General features: G+C 38.7%; 2 protein-coding genes across 2 annotated transcripts; one reads left to right on the forward strand and one right to left on the reverse strand.

Annotated features, from left to right (window-relative positions):
• Positions 1 to 239: 239 nt before the first annotated feature.
• Positions 240 to 3,415, reverse strand: LOC9310891 (allantoinase). Its single transcript, XM_021020737.1, has 15 exons — positions 3,243 to 3,415; positions 3,054 to 3,144; positions 2,742 to 2,865; positions 2,588 to 2,661; positions 2,417 to 2,493; positions 2,307 to 2,343; positions 2,131 to 2,216; positions 1,973 to 2,032; positions 1,738 to 1,877; positions 1,532 to 1,658; positions 1,300 to 1,455; positions 1,113 to 1,223; positions 900 to 1,010; positions 729 to 827; positions 240 to 616 (listed from the first exon to the last, which is right to left on the reverse strand). Exons 1-15 carry the CDS (start codon positions 3,336 to 3,338, stop codon positions 488 to 490), a joined length of 1,518 nt encoding a protein of 505 aa, XP_020876396.1. The 5' UTR covers positions 3,339 to 3,415; the 3' UTR covers positions 240 to 487.
• Positions 3,416 to 14,893: 11,478 nt separating this feature from the next.
• Positions 14,894 to 16,438, forward strand: LOC110227445. The gene is made up of 4 exons (XM_021021542.1): positions 14,894 to 15,240; positions 15,331 to 15,895; positions 16,025 to 16,278; positions 16,367 to 16,438. The coding sequence occupies exons 1-4, from the start codon at positions 15,199 to 15,201 to the stop codon at positions 16,436 to 16,438; spliced, it is 933 nt and encodes a 310-aa protein (XP_020877201.1). The 5' UTR covers positions 14,894 to 15,198.
• The last annotated feature ends 47 nt before the right edge of the window (positions 16,439 to 16,485 follow it).

The following is a 16,485-nucleotide window of genomic DNA, read 5'->3' on the forward strand; positions in this document are numbered from 1 at the left end:
ATCATCATCATCATCATCATCATCATCATCATCACTATTAGTATCACTATCGCTATCCTCCTCCTCTTTGATGTCTTTGTACTCCAGTCTCAGTTTCATCGTCCAAACAGAGAGCCATCGTCTGGACAGAGACATGGTGGCACACTGCGTCTTTTATCGGGACAAGATCCAAGATCATTACCAGACCCGGCCCAATCATATAGGATTGATCAAACGTGAACCGGTTATTTACATTATACTTGATCAAACGTGAACCGGTTATTTACATTATACTTGATCAAACCATTACAACAAATATGTTGAGTCCACTTACATTCAAGCCAACAAGAAGCTTTAGAGAGTCTTAAACTTGCAATTTGCAAAATGACTCACTCATTACTTAATTTTACAGCATCAACCATCTAGCAACATGAGAACAACTCTTTAATCGCCTATTTACATTTGTTACAATGGTGCGGATTAAGATCTTTTAAATCCCTTTTTAGTTTCAAGTCGCAAGTTGTAGAGATCCGCAAGCATCAGAAGCATGCTTGCCTTCTCCAAAAACCAAGTTCCCTCTCACAAACGTCGAAACCACTTTGCCTGATAATCTTCTTCCCAAATAAGCTGAGATACTCTATTGTCACCACAAGAAGCAAACATAACATAAAGATTAGACATTCGGGTTTTTCGAGTTTTTAACCATTAGCTCTAAATTGATATCTTTCTGGTAACAACTGTGTACATACAGGGTGTTTGAAGTGAATTGGATGATCTTCATCGAGATCAAATTCGGCTTCAGGTTCCCACACAACAAGATCTGCGTGTTTTCCAACCGTAATTGCTCCCTATAATTAAATCATACTTATAAGCTGCGATAAATGGAGAATATTGAAGCTGTGTATTTAAGAATGACGCACCTTAGAGTGTAGTCCAGCGAGTTTAGAAGGCCTATCACTCCACCAAGAAGCTACCTGCTCGAGCGTCACTCCATACTTTTTTCCATAAGACCATGTGATTGGAAGAACAAACTGCAATTGGCTCCAAAGACACAATTCCATGAGTTTCTAGTGCTCTAACAGTTTCTACACATTACATTGAGAGTCAGACATTTTTAAGACTTTGCAACGAACCTGTAAAGATGATATCCCACCCCATGCTTTCAAGAAGTTACCATCACTCAGAAGTTTGAGTTCAGGCTTTGTAGGTGAATGATCAGAGCTCAGCATATCAATGTCTCCTTCCTAATCAAATCAAAAACTTCAGAATCAACGCGTAAGGTATAACAACAAAGATTGCCAAAAAAAGAAGTATATATACCATCATAGCTTCCCACAACTTTTCTCTATTTGTTGCATCACGTATAGGTGGGGAGCATTTGAAACGAGTATCACCTTTTGGAATCTCTTCGGCTGAGAAAGCTAGGTAATGCGGGCATGTTTCAACAGTAACACTGTCTCCTTTGCCTTTGGCTTCCTTTAATCAGACAAAATAACATCACGGCTTTAGCAATGAGGTACACCCAAAACTCAAGGCTAGAAATCTTGAATACCTTTATCAAATCCAAGGAAGAACTGGCATCAGATAAATGTACAATATGAACATGAGCTCCTTCTGCAGAACCACCAATCCTTGTGTTTTCAGTAACCGATAATAAGTTTCGGATTGCTCCCTCCTCCCTAATTGAAAGATTCTTTTCAGGTAAAATGATCATCCCATAGGAACTTATATAGGGCAAAAAAGAAAAATGTGTCTCACCATGAAGTTGGCCTGGTTTTTAAATAAGTAAGATAAGAACGAGGATCATTGTCATTGCCATCTTCAATCTCTAAGTCTTTTTCAACCTCTGCGTGTACAAGCAATGGTCGTCTATATTTAGCTAATACAGATAGTCCTTCCTGCAGACACAAACAATATGTAGTAGGAGAAAAGAGCTAATCAGCGATTTTGTAATAATTCTTGTATCATTAGAAAAGGACATAAGAATCAAAACCTTTATATGAGTTATGTTTGTCATTGGAAAATCGTTGATTCCTGAAGGACACATAAAGGACTGTTCAAAGATTAAGAGAAGTCATGTTAGACGTAGACAGAAAAGAGTCTTAAAACCTGAAAAGACAGCCACAGCTACGTAGGACGCATGATATCTACCTTGAGACCAAGAACTCCAGCATCTAAGAGAGACTCAAGAGCGCTTGCGTTGAGTGCATTATCAGGCACCAGACCTCCCCAAAAACCTAGAGAAAAATGGAAACAAAGATTTAGTCAACGCATGTTTTGCATTTACTCAACATACGTGGTAAGGTTTGATAACAAAGAGTGTTTACCAACATCAACATGTATTCTGTTTTCCGCAGCTTCAATCTACAAAAACGCACACATTGCTCCATTTTAGACAAACAAGAAAACTGGGGGAAACTAAAGTGAATCGCTTTACCTTGAGTTTCAAAGTTTCAGGAGATACAGTTGAAGGGTAACTGTTTAAGGGCATGTCAACCAATGTGGTGATCCCCCCTGCCAGACAAAGACAATCTCAAGAAGCTGAATAAATCAAGTAAGCGAAGAGACAAAACAGAACACTCTCAATAAGAGAAACAGATTTGATTACCAGCAGCAGCAGCCTTAGTTCCAGAAGAAAACCCTTCCCATTCACTTCTTCCAGGATCATCAAGATGAACATGCCTTTTAGAAAAGTTCCAAGATGTTAGGCGATACGGCAGCAGGGAAACTAGAATCATATGATGGTTTTAAAGATGACATACACATCAATGAGACCAGGCATGATGACAGCTTCTCCATAGTCAATCACTTTCACTCGACTCCTTTGGCTCTTATGCCAATCAACTTCCTTCACCACTGACACAATAATTCCTCCCTTTACCTCCACTGATCAACAAAAAATAATAAACAGTAGATTTTCCAAAGATGTGATCATCCATTTAGAACTCAATAATAAATCAGTGTCTTCTTTACTTCAGTTAGCTAATAAACCAGTGTCTTGGAGAACAAGTGACCTAAGTCTAAGTCCCAATCACATGAATCCACGGATGGATTCTGATTAAAAAAAAACGTACCAGAACCAGAGATGAGACCATCAGGTGTGACTATGCGTTTACTTGAGATCCAGTAATGATCGTGAGGAAGAAGACTACACCTATTATTCCCCTGCAACAACCAACAACAGAATCAGTAAAACAGAGCCGCCATATTCGCCGGCGAATTAGATTACAGAGACGGCGGCTTTGAGAAATCAAATTAAAAACCTGTAAAGAGCGAGGAGAAGCGAAGAATATGGAGAAAAGAGCAGCGATGAGAGCGAGAAGAGGCAATAATCTCCATTGAAGCAAACTCCTCTCCATCTCTCTTGATCTCTTCTGTGATTATTTGGAGAGACGCTTCTCTCTTATTGGCTATGAAGCGGGGCCTACTATGTTAATCAAGAAGGTATTTAATACTAACTAAATCAATAGTTAGATATTTAACACAAGTTACTTATATTGAGAAACCGCCGGACTGAGACACCCGCCTGGCTAGGCAAAGAGATCCAAACTGGTAGGGACAAGTATAAACCCGCCTGTCCTAGACACCCGCTAGGCTGAGACCCGGTGGTTTCCTTTAGGTCATTTTAACCTAATCTCCTTTATATATAAAGGTTGTAGCCACCATTGTAATGTTTTTGAAGTAACAAAAACTTTTCTCATCAATACATTATCTCTTTCTCTCAATCTTCAATCATGGTTTTCTCAACATTTCCAACTTAAATTTTTACATGGTATCAGAGCGTGATCTTGATTCTTAAATCTTTCTTCTCTAAATCTTTCTATTTCGATTTCTCTTTCTTTCTGGTTCGTTTTCTCTCAAAAGACATTCAGTCTCATTTAAAAGTCTAAAGCTTGAAGCTTTACTACTCTTGTGTGGTTATCTCTCGGATTATGCTTCAACGAGGTTAAGTTCTTCGAGAATCTTGGGTGTGTACTTCCGGTGAAGAGATTTGGGTCGCCTTTGAAGCTTCTCGAAGGTGGTTCAGTCTATCTAGGTTGGTTTCTCATCTAAAGGTCAGAACTTTATCCTGATACTTGAAGATCCGACGAGTTAAGGGAGTTAGTATAAGATTCGAGTAGTGTGTGGGTTGTAAACGGTTCAAAATCAGTCTTTTACTCTTGTGGGGTGTTACGATTAGTCATAGAAAGCTAAAGGTTGGATATTTCTTAAGAAATCTTTGGGTTAGAAGAGTAGAATGGCTCTCACAGTTCCAAAGAAAAAAGATGTATTCAAGGATTTGAAGTTTGTAGTTGTTTTGAATGGAAACAACTATCTCTTGTGGAAGAGAACAACTACGAATGTTCTCGGTGGAAGGAAGCTCACGAAACACATAGAGTTTACTTATGAGGAGGTGAAAGCGTTGGATGAGACTCTAGACAAGGATGATTGGACATAAGAAGACTTGAATGTGCTTAGCGCCTTGCATTGCTCTCTCGAGACCTCACTCTTGGAAGGATGTGGAAGTCGAAACTAACACAATCGAGATTTGTCTAGGGTTTTAATTTAGGGATACGATAAGCGTGAATTCTCAAAGAACAACAGAAACAATTGTAACCAAAGATGGTGTTCTTGATCTTATTGATGAAAAGAATCGTTTTGATCGTACAAGAGTTTGATCGTAAAAGAAAAGATGTTTGTGCTGTGAGAGCTTTGCGTAGTGTAAATTCTAGAGCGATATATGCTTCCCTTTCTGTGAGAGCCTTGAATCTCTTTATATAGGGATGATAAGCCGCCTCTCCAGCGATATTCTCGGAAGATTTCCATTTATCTTGAAGTCGGCTAGGATACCGCGGATTAGGATAATTTCCTTATTCTTCGGAGTTTTTGGAAGATTTCCTGATTTGAGTCGATCCTTCTAGATTCTCTTTTATCATTTCCGAGTATTTCGGAAATGGTACGTTGAAGGCGAATATTTGCTAAGTCTTTGCCTCGGGTGACTGATGATTTTTCTTCGGTGACCGAACCGTTTGACGGCTCGGATGTCTTGGTGCTTAGACTGGCTCGGAAGGCTATGTTACGAACGGGCTCAGAAGTATGGATGGCGAATCGGCTCGGGTACCCGTCTGGATGGGGCTCGGGTATTATAACTGATTAGCTAAGTCATACCCGAACCGATTAGCTCGATTTCCGAGCTGAAGCAAGATGACCCGAACCAGTTTAATCACGTCCTAACCCGAGCCGATTTGGTGATTGATCCCGAGCCAATTTGGTCGCCGTTCACCGAGCCAGTTCGGCGAGTGATCCCGAGCTGGCCCAGTCATAGTTCCCGAGATATCAAGTCTTGGCTCGGTCTTAACGCGGGTGGAATCCGACCCCAACAAAGGATACTCTTATTGTGAAACGGCAAAAGAGCTTTGGGACACTCTTGCGAGTGTGTTTGGTAATGAGTCTAACTTGACTCGAGTGTATGAACTCAAGAAGGCTCTTGGAAGTTTAATCCAAGATGAAAACGACTTCAACACTCATTTTGGGAAGTATCGGTCTCTAGTGGCGGAGCTAGAGATGCTAAGGCCGTTCACTACCGAAGCAAAGGTTCTTAAGGATCGTAGGGAGAAAGACCTTGTCTTTGGGCTAATGATGACACTTAACTCGAGCTACAAAGATGTGATACAACACATCTTGAGAGACGACAAGGTGCCTACTTTGGAACAAGTGTGTGCGAAGATACAAAAAGAGTTTGGCTCGCAAGGCCTATTCGGTACTAAGGGGGAGAATCTTCCAACGGCTAATAAGGTTGGGGTGGTGAAACAAGATGACAGGACGACTTAGATCTGTGACTATTGTAAGAAGAAAGGCCATCTTAAAGACAAATGTTGGATCTTACACCCTCACTTGAAGCCAGATAAGTTCAAAAAGACTAAAGCCAACATTGCGAACACAAGTGATGGAGGATTAGAGAATGAAGAGAAGGCTATTGTGCAATATGGTCATCAAGAGAAGGCGATGCAAGCCTCAGCTCAAAACAAAGGAGGTGTCGGCTCTACTTCTCAAGAAACCATTGTGATGAACAAAGCGGATCTCGAAGCTCTTCTTCAATCCATTGCATCTAAGATACACCCCGGCGGTATCTCTCTCTTTACCTCTAACTCTCGTGATTTAAATTCATTAGTGTTAGATTCGGGAGCTTCTCATCATATGATAAGTAATCCTAGGTTGCTAGAGAACATCAAACCGGCCTTAGGGAGTGTTAAAAGTTGCAAATGGTCACAATGTTCCAATAGAAGGAGTAGGGTGCATAAACTTGTTCAATAAGAAGTCTAGTGCGTTTTATATGCCCAAATTTACTTCAAATTTGCTCTCGGTTAAGAAGACTACTAGAGATTTGAATTGCCTTGCCATTTTTAGTCCTAACGATGTAAAATTGCAGGATATTAAGAGTGGTAATGTGTTTGGACAAGGAGGTACTAAAGATGATCTCTACATGCTTGAAGACACCTCTCTTAACTCTATCTCTAATAATGTTGCTTCTTCAATTTTTGCAAACAATGTTCAATCTTCCGTTGTGTTGTGGCACAATAGGCTTGGCCATCCTCATTCTAGAGCTTTAAATTTGCTTTTACCTGGATTTTCTTATGATTGTGCGAAGTGTGAAGCATGCATTTTAGGTAAACATTGTAAAGTAGTATTTCCTAAATCGAATACTATCTATGAGAAGTGCTTTGACTTAGTGCATTCGGATGTTTGGACCTCACCTTGTGCATCTAGAGATAATCATAAGTATTTTGTTACATCATAGATGAGAAATCTAAGTATACTTGGGTAACTTTGCTTCCATCTAAGGATAGAGTTTATGATGCATTCATAAACTTCCAAAATTATGTGACTAATCATTTTGATGCCAAGATAAAGATTCTTCGAACAGATAACGGAGGCGAATACACAAGCACTAAGCTCAAAGCACACTTGGAAAAATGCGGAATTCTACACCAAACGAGTTGCCCTTATAACCCTCAACAAAATGGTGTTGCCGAGAGGAAGAATAGGCATCTAATGGAGGTGTCAAGAGCCATGTTGTTCCACAAGCACATGCCAAAACGGTTTTGGGGAGATGCGGTCATGACGGCATGCTATCTCATAAACCGAATACCAACCCGTATCCTTAATGATCAATCTCCTTTCCAAGTTTTAAATAAACAAAGTCCTAACATAGATCATTTAAGGGTATTTGGAAGTGTTTGCTTTGTGTTTGTCCCAGGTGACTTAAGGAACAAGCTAGAGCCCAAGAGTACTAAATGCGTATTCATAGGATACTCTACGACTCAAAGAGGCTACAAGTGTTTTGATCCGGTCACAAATAGATACTATGTATCTAGGGATGTCAAGTTTATGGAAGAAGAGGCTTATTTTGGGGAGAAGAATTGGAAGGTGTAAAGGACTTACCAAATTCGACTTCGGATAGAGCAAAGAGTCTTCGACATATTCTTGAGCATTTGGGTAATGTGGGCTCTCCTCAAGAAGATAGAGAAGCTATACCAAAAGAACCAAATGAGAGGACTAGTGAAGTTCAAGAAAGTGATAACAATGTGCAACAAGAGGCTTCAGGTAATCAACAAGAGAGTGGTAGAGAAGAAGGGTTAAGTGAAGAAGTGGAAGAGAAAGATCCATCTAGTGAAGGTGAAATTATTGAATCATCAAGCGGAGATGAGACTTATCAAGCTCCACCAGTAACACGAGATCCAATCTACACTCGGGAGAATCCAAGAAGGGGTACAAGAGAGAGGAAATCGAAGAAGTGCCTCTATAATTGCCAAGCCGTGGCTCATCCAATTCAAGCGACATGTTCGATTGACCTTCTTCCCGAAGAACATAAGGCATTTCTTAGTAAGCTAGATGTGGAGTTTGTACCACAAAATTATGAGGAAGCTAAGGGAATAAAGGAGTGGACTAATGCGGTTGATGATGAAGTTCAAGCAATGACAAGGAATCATACATGGGATGAAGAAGAACTACCAAAAGGGAAGAAATGTGTGAGTTCAAAATGGGTGTTTACCATTAAGTACAAGAGTAATGGAGAAATTGAGAGATACAAGGCAAGATTGGTTGCAAGAGGGTTTACACAAACTTATGGTGAGGACTATCGTGAGACATTTGCTCCGGTAGCCAAACAACATACGGTGAAAGTGGTTCTCTCTTTGGTTACTAACTTGGATTGGGAGTTATGGCAAATGGACGTTAAGAACGCATTTCTACAAGGAGAGCTAGAAGAAGAAGTCTATATGACTCCTCCTCCGGGTCTAGAAGACACGGTAGCTCCGGGAAAGGTGTTGAGACTTCGCAAAGCCATCTACGGTCTAAAACAATCTCCAAGAGCTTGGTATCACAAATTGAGCTCCACATTGAAGGCCTATGGATTCAAAAAGTCAGAATCCGATCACACCTTGTTTACTCTCCAAAATGATCAAGGCATTGTAGTTGTTTTGATCTATGTTGATGACTTGATCATCTCGGGGAGTAACAAGGAAGGTATTAAATCTATCAAAGCTTCTTTACACTCTACGTTTGACATTAAAGATCTTGGTGTGTTGAAATACTTTTTAGGTATCGAAGTGTGTAGATCGCCGGAGGGTTTATTTCTCTCACAAAGGAAATACACACTCGATCTTCTTAAGCTTACGGGAAAGCTTGGAGCCAAACCGGTTTCAACACCATTAGAGCCAGGATATAAGGTCAATCGAAAGGGGGAGAAGGATGATAGACCATATCATTGCCCGGAGCAATATAGAAGACTTGTGGGTAAGTTGATATATTTGACTTATACTCGGCCTGACATTTCTTTTGCCGTGAATCAGGTGAGCCAACACATGAAAGAGCCTACGGTCTACCATTGGAGTATGGTGGATAGGATTCTAAAGTATCTCAAAGGGACCCCCGGCCAAGGAATTTGGATGGGAAAGAACTCAAGCACGGAGATTGTTGGATATTATGATGCGGATTATAATGGAGATCGCAATACAAGACAATCAACAACCGGCTTTTGCACATTCATTGGTGGGAATCTCGTGACTTGGAAGACAAAGAAACAGAAGGTGGTGTCTTGTTCGAGTGCTGAAGCGGAGTATAGGGCTATGAAGAAGCTCACTAATGAGTTAACATGGCTAAAGGCTCTACTAAAGGACTTTGGGATCGAGCAAAAGACGCCAATCACTTTCCATTGTGACAATCAAGCAGCCATCCATATTGCTACTAACCCCGTGTTCCACGAGAGGACCAAGCATATAGAGACGGACTGCCACAAGACTCGGGAGAAGATCGAAGATGGTACTATCTTACATTGTTACACCAAGAGCTCGGACCAATTGGCCGACATATTCACCAAGGCAGCAAGTACCCAAGTTTGCGAATTTATCCATGGCAAACTTGGGCTTGTAGACCTCACACATCCTTGAGATACCTCTCCACTTATGTCAGTAATACTCTTTTTCCCTAAGATCGGTTTTGTCCCACGTGGTTTTCCGATCTTAGGTTTTTAATGAGGTTACTAGCATAAGTGTCAAGTTTATACCAATGAATATTGTAGTATAAACTTGAGGGGGAGTGTTAATCAAGAAGGTGTTTAATACTAACTTAATCAATAGTTAGATATTTAACACAAGTTACTTATATTGAGAAACCGCCGGGCTGAGACACCCGCCTGGCTAGGCAAAGAGATCCAAACTGGCAGGGACACGTATAAACCCGCCTGTCCTAGACACCCGCCTGGCTGAGACCCGGTGGTTTCCTTTAGGTCATTTTAACCTAATCTCCTTTATATATAAAGGTTGTAGCCACCATTGTAATGTTTTTGAAGTAACAAAAACTTTTCTCATCAATACATTATCTCTTTCTCTCAATCTTCAATCATGGTTTTCTCAACATTTCCAACTTAAATCTTTACATACTAAGGGATTATAAAAACATTAAAGATTCCTTAAAGATTCGGTTATCGAACCATCAGGGACTCTCTGATGACCGTTAGATTGTGTCAACAATCCTGAAGATCGACGGTTGTCGTGAGATATAGAGCACAACTTGGACTATGCCAAGATAAGATTCCTCTCACTTGTGCATTCAAGTCCAACCAAATTTTGTCTTTTCCTTACTTTTTGTTTTCTCCTACCTTACTTGAAATAGTATATTTTGTATTCTTCTATAGATTTTTTAAAATTTGTTGTACATGATGAAGATATTAATAATCAGATAATTTCAGGTTAATGGGCCGGATCTAAATATTTTAGAGGCCCACGAACATAAGAGGTCCATTTATTATGTGAATTAAATGATCTTAAACAAAATTGCCCAAAACAACTCACCTTTATTTCAAGGATCCGTGTTGTACACGGGCTAATCAAAAAATGTTTATTTTATAAAAATTTTAGTAAGTTTTTTGCAATTGTACAAATATTATATTGAATTTCAATTGAACCAACTATAAATATCATATTTAGTTTTGAAACCCTAAATTTCTTTACTCCGATTCTAAAAATGCATGAAAATGCATGTAGTATGAATAGTCATCTAACGGCTAATATTGCATAACATGGGTGAGTGAGGTTTAAGATTATATTTTTTTTTATATAAATAAAAAATCATCGGAATTGGAGAAAATCTCTATCTTCGTCGATGAAGAAGCAGAGTAAGAGCAAAACAAATTAACAAGGAACAAGAAGAATAAATTCAACAATTACCGATGATGATTACCAGCAACAAGAACAAATTCATCAAATATCGATTATTATTAGTATTACTATGTTATACGATTTTTTTGAGGATTAGAACGACAAACAACAAAACAAAATTCATGAGTTTGATGAAAATTTGGGAGAAAAACGGCACATATTAAGTGGTTTTATCTTTAGTTTAGAAGTGGTTCAAATCTCTTTTTATAAAGAGATGAACAAAGTTGATTGATCTTTTTCATATTCTTCTAGTTCTTGAGTTTTGTATGAGTTGTAAAGAGCTCTTGTGTTTCCTTTTATTCTCTATGATGTGTTTCTTTTGGAAATCAAGCTTACGATTTGAACTCATCATCATCACTTTATAGATATCTAATTTTTTTGATATTGCATAAGTTGTACAAAATTTGCTCGTTAAAACAATTGATTTTGACTCTACTTAGGGGTGTCAAAATGGATAAACCGATTCAAACCAATCCATAATCCAATGAGTTTGGGTTTAAATGGTTTATGAGTTTATGGCAGAAAATTATGTATTTTTCCTGCCAAAAATGTACTCCTCTCCTCGATCAGTCCTCAGACATTTGATTGCCTTCACCGTTTCAGTTTCAACCTTCCTCTTAAACAACTTAAAGTGGTTGAAAGCCTCTGACTTCTCTTTCAGAAAATACACCCATAATCTTGAGGCAATTAGATGCAGATAACATATGGTTATGGGATTTGGAGAATAACCATGTTCCACACGACATAGACCCTGCTAACATGTATTCTCTAATGAAAGCTGGTCTGCAAAGTGAAGGATTCTCTGGTCCTCTAACTGTATATGCGGTATGCGCCAATGATGTTCTCACTAAAGGGGCAGTAGTCATTGATGGAAGTGTACTTAAGGGTATCAATTTTCACCGGATTCAAGGAAGTTAGTAACTTTTCCCTGTTTTTCTGTAACTTAGTAGTCATCTTTGTTTTAACTTTGATTAGTACCTTAGTAGTCATCTTTTGTGTGTTTTCTTCAGAGGAAGGGGTACTTGACGCTAGTGACGATTGGCTGAAAGAGAAATTGGCTGCTTGGAGAGAGGAGGATATTAATCGTCCCCCCAAAAACGTCACATTCATCACAGGAGATGGCGGTTACGAGGATGCAGTCACAACAAGTTTGGAGGTATAAAATCCTTATGTTCCATTGTGATAATCCATCTCTTAATATCTCATGTATTTCCCTTACTTACTCTTAATCTCTCTTAATTTCGTAGCTCTTTCTAGGGAAGACGAGAATGAGGAGACGGAAGATGAAGAAGACGCCGGAGAAGCAGAAAAAAAGAAGAAGACAGAGACGTCAAAGTCTGATTAAAAAAAACAAAGAAGAAGAGAAGAAACATAGCGCATTAAGTAGATATATTATCTTGAATTAGTCAATCTTTTGCCTTGCTTTTACCTTGACTTAGTGAATTTTTGCATGCCTTGGCCATAATATAAACACCGAATTAATAGTTGATTTTTCTGGTTTGTAAACTAATAAAACCGTACATACTATGAACAAGTTTGGGTAAAAAATACTTCAACCGAACCGGACCGAATCGAAAGAAGAGGAACCAAATTAAACCAATATGAAAAGGATTGACCTCATTTCAGTTTCATGTCACTCCTCGATCAGTCCTCAGACATTTGATTGCCTTCACCGTTTCAGTTTCAACCTTCCTCTTAAACAACTTAAAGTGGTTGAAAGCCTCTGACTTATCTTTCAGAAAATACACCTCTGATTTTGAATCACGTTTTTGGCAGGAAAAATACATAATCACGTTTTCGGTGGGAAAATTACGGAATTATGTTTGGCGGGAAAATGTGAAATCATTTTTGGCAGAAAAATGATGAATCACGTTTTTGGCGAAAAAATTAAGTAATCACATTTTTGGCGGAAAAATTACGGAATTATGTTTTTGGCGGAAAAATGTGACATCGCGTTTTGGCGGGAAAATTACAAAATTATGTTTTGGGCTTGAAAATTACGGAATTATGTTTTTGGCGGGAAAATGCTGAATCGTGTTCTTGGCGGAAAACTTACGGAATTATGTTTTTAGCGGAAAAATGTGAAATCATTTTTGGCGGGAAAATACTGAATCACGTTTTTGGCAGAAAAATATGTAATCACATTTTTGGCGAAAAAATTATGGTTTTATGTTTTTGGCGGGAAAATTAAAATCGCGTTTTGGCGGAAAATGCTGAATCATGTTTTTTGCGGAAAAATATGGAATCACGTTTTTGGTGAGAAAAATATGGAATCACGTTTTTGGCGGAAAAATTACGGAATTATGTTTTTGGCGGGAAAATGTGAAATCGAGTTTTTGCGGTAAAATACAGAATTATAGTTTAGAAATTCTTGTTGGTCGTCTTATTCTACAATTATTTCTGATATTGTTTTGCATTAAAAAAAAATTGTAAGTTCAATTATATAAAAGAAAATTTTACTACTCGAGAGCCCTATTGACTACTGATAATAACAGCTTCCGAGAAATCAAGGAACTTAAGCCATAAGTCATCTATCTGCTCCAGAGCTGGCTAACCAAAAGGTTTGTGCTCTAGTAGGTCAAAACCTAATTGCCTACCTCTTTTGTACATTTTATTAAGTTTAAATGGTCAGTTTAATCTTGTAAATAAGACAGAAATGATTGCTATAAATATATGATGATAATCATAAGTAGTAAGAGCATTTCTAAACCATTTCTTCATTAAAATAAAATAAAAATTCTATTTTAGAGTTGATTTTTCTTTAATCCTATTTAATTTAAACTTTAAAGCAAATATTTCCAAATTTTAGTGTAAATTGAAAATTGGAATTCTCTTTAGAATTGAAAATAAAAATGAATTGGAAAAAATCATACTTTAAGTAAAATTTTTGAGATGAACTGGAGATGGTAAAATCTTAATTAATAAATAGGATGTTCTTTCAAATGTGTTTGGAATATATTTGTTATTTTGTAAAACATAACGTATCATCGACTAAAATATTTGCTAATTTGTAAAACACATGCCGTATATAATTTATTCTACGACCGATGTGGACATATTTTCAACATTCTTTTTTCAACTAGACTGTTAATAATTGTAATAATTGCAAGGGAAAACGACCTTTGTCCTTCTAGAAAGTTTCATATAGTATCACAACTATACAGAATTCGGACTTCGATCGCTGTCCACACAGATTCAAAGTTACGCTCATGTGTCCCCCTAAATCAAAAGTTCGACACCTCCATCTCCAAAATTTTGAATTTCGTGGTTTATTCCCGGTTTACTGTACCAAAAACACCATTAACCGCATAACAAAGAAAATAAACCGGATTTACCCACAAACCAACCCGATTATAACCCGATAATTTAAAACCCTCAATTCTCAAAATCCCCAATTCTTAAAATCCCTAATTAGAAGAACCCTAAAAACTCAGAAAACTCAAATTGGAGATTTCGATTGATGGATTCAAATGAGTTGGAGCCGCCGTCGTCTGCTGTTATCGTTCATCACCAGTCTTCCGAGTCTGTTCCGCAATCAGAAGAAGGAGAAGGAAATCCGATACCAAAACCAGACATTGAACCCGACGATGAAGACCCACTAGAGCGAGACCAGTTTGAAATCGAGAAGGCATGTACGGAGTTTAGAGACGAGCCTGAGCCTTCGATTATTCACGACGAGTATCCGGAGAGTGACAGTGATGAAGATGACGAATGTGCTCGGGAGAGAAAGCGTGACAACATCAGCCGTGGAGATGGGAATCTGTACTATCACCAGACATTCTTCAACAGCATTGGGTTTAAGGAAGTTGTACTTGACCATGCCTTGAAGACAGGATGCAACATTGCACAATACAGGTATGATCAAGATAAGGTTGCCTTTAAGTGTGATGGGGATGGATGTATCTGGCGGATATATTGTTCCATCACTAAGAAATGTCGAAAGTGGAGGGTTAACGTGTTCAAGGATGTTCATACATGTAATCCGAATGGAGATTGTGAGATGATGAAGGTTCCTGTCATTGCTAGGTTGTTTTTAGATAAAATTAGAGAGGAACCTGAGTACTTTTTGCCTAAGAAGATTGAACAAACCATCAAAGAAAAGTGGAAGATCACTGTATCCAGGCCTCAATGTCAAGCTGCAAGGAGAACCGCATTGCGTTTGATTGAGAGAGAATATGATGAGCAGTTTGCAAGGCTCCAAGATTATGCAGCAGAGATAAGAGATTCAAATCCAGAATCGACTGTTGCAGTTGAAACTGTGACTAATGATGCTGGACAAGAGGAGTTCAACAGGTTTTATGTATGCTTCCATGTGATCAAGAAAACTTGGATAGAGTCTTGTAGGCCATTGATAGGAGTAGATGGAACATTTATAAAAGGGAAGGTTAAGGGGCAGTTGCTGGTTGCTTTAGGTAGAGATGCAAACAATCGTATATATCCAATAGCCTGGGGATGTGTACAAGTAGAAAACATAGATAATTGTGTGTGGTTTGTTCAAAAGCTGAAGTTTGACTTGGGACTGATGGATGGTGATGGTTATATCATTGTTTCTGATCGCCAAAAGGTATTAACCATTGTGATTTTGAGTGAAGTTATTCATGTTGTTGTTGTGGCTACACAAAGCACTTAATAACCTCTGGTTTATTTTTTGCAGGGTCTAATCCGAGCTGTGGAGCTAGAGCTGCCAAAGGCTGAACATAGAATGTGTGTCAGACACATCTATGGAAACTTGAAGAAAAACCATGGCAAAGATAAAGAGATGAAGATGTACATTTGGGATTTGGCATGGAGCTACAATGAGAGTGCTTATGAAGCAAACCTTACAAGGCTTTACAACTATAATGTGGCTGTCTGGCGTGATGTTGTCAAGTCAAAACCAAAAACTTGGTGCAGGGCGTTTTACAAGCAAGGAAACTTCTCTGAAGATGTTGAGAATAACTCAACTGAGTCATTCAACAACTCAATTGTGAAAGCTAGGGACAAACCGTTTGTGCCAATGCTTGAGACCATCAGGAGACTTGCAATGGTCAGGATTGCCACAAGGATGTGTGAATCTCATGAGCACAAAGGGAGATGCACACCATATGTTAGTAAGTTTCTTGCCAAAGAATTTGAGAAAGCTTCGGAGATGACTCTAAGAAGAAGCACTAATGACATGTATGAAGCTACCAGAGGATTAGATACTCATAGGATAAGCTTGAATGAGAGGACATGCACTTGTCAGAAATGGCAAATCTGTGGCATTCCTTGTGAGCATGTTTATGGAGTCCTGCTAGACAAAAAACTTGAAGTTGAAGACTATGTGTGTCACTGGTTTAGGACACCTATGTGGAAGAAGAATTACACAGACGGCATATTTCCACAGAGAGGACCAGCTTATTGGCCATCAACAGAGCACCCTAATGTGCATGTACCACCACCACCACCGCAGCCTGGGAGAAAGAAAGGAAAGGAGAGTAAGAAGGATAAGAAGAGGAAAAAGGGAAAGTATGAATCTCCTACCAAGAAGGCACCAAAACAGATGAAAAGGGTAATGCATTGTGGTGTTTGTGGTGCAGCTTGCCACAACTCAAGGTTTCACAAGAAGAAGTCTTCTGCACAGGTTAGCAATATAATTCGGTGTTTCACCTATTAGAATTTGCTCTGTTTTATAGTTAGTTACTGACCCTTGTTTTGTTTTATTGTCTTAGACCTTTGAAGGAGTGTTGTCTACAGGTCCTGCCATTCAAGGCACTCAAGGCAGTCAAGTGGAACCATCTTAAGGAGTTGTGATGTCTCAAGGATGAAGGATTAGAAAGATTAGAGAATT

Source organism: Arabidopsis lyrata, assembly GCF_000004255.2.
Source record: "Arabidopsis lyrata subsp. lyrata unplaced genomic scaffold ARALYscaffold_6, whole genome shotgun sequence".
Classification (NCBI taxonomy): Eukaryota; Viridiplantae; Streptophyta; class Magnoliopsida; order Brassicales; family Brassicaceae; genus Arabidopsis; species Arabidopsis lyrata.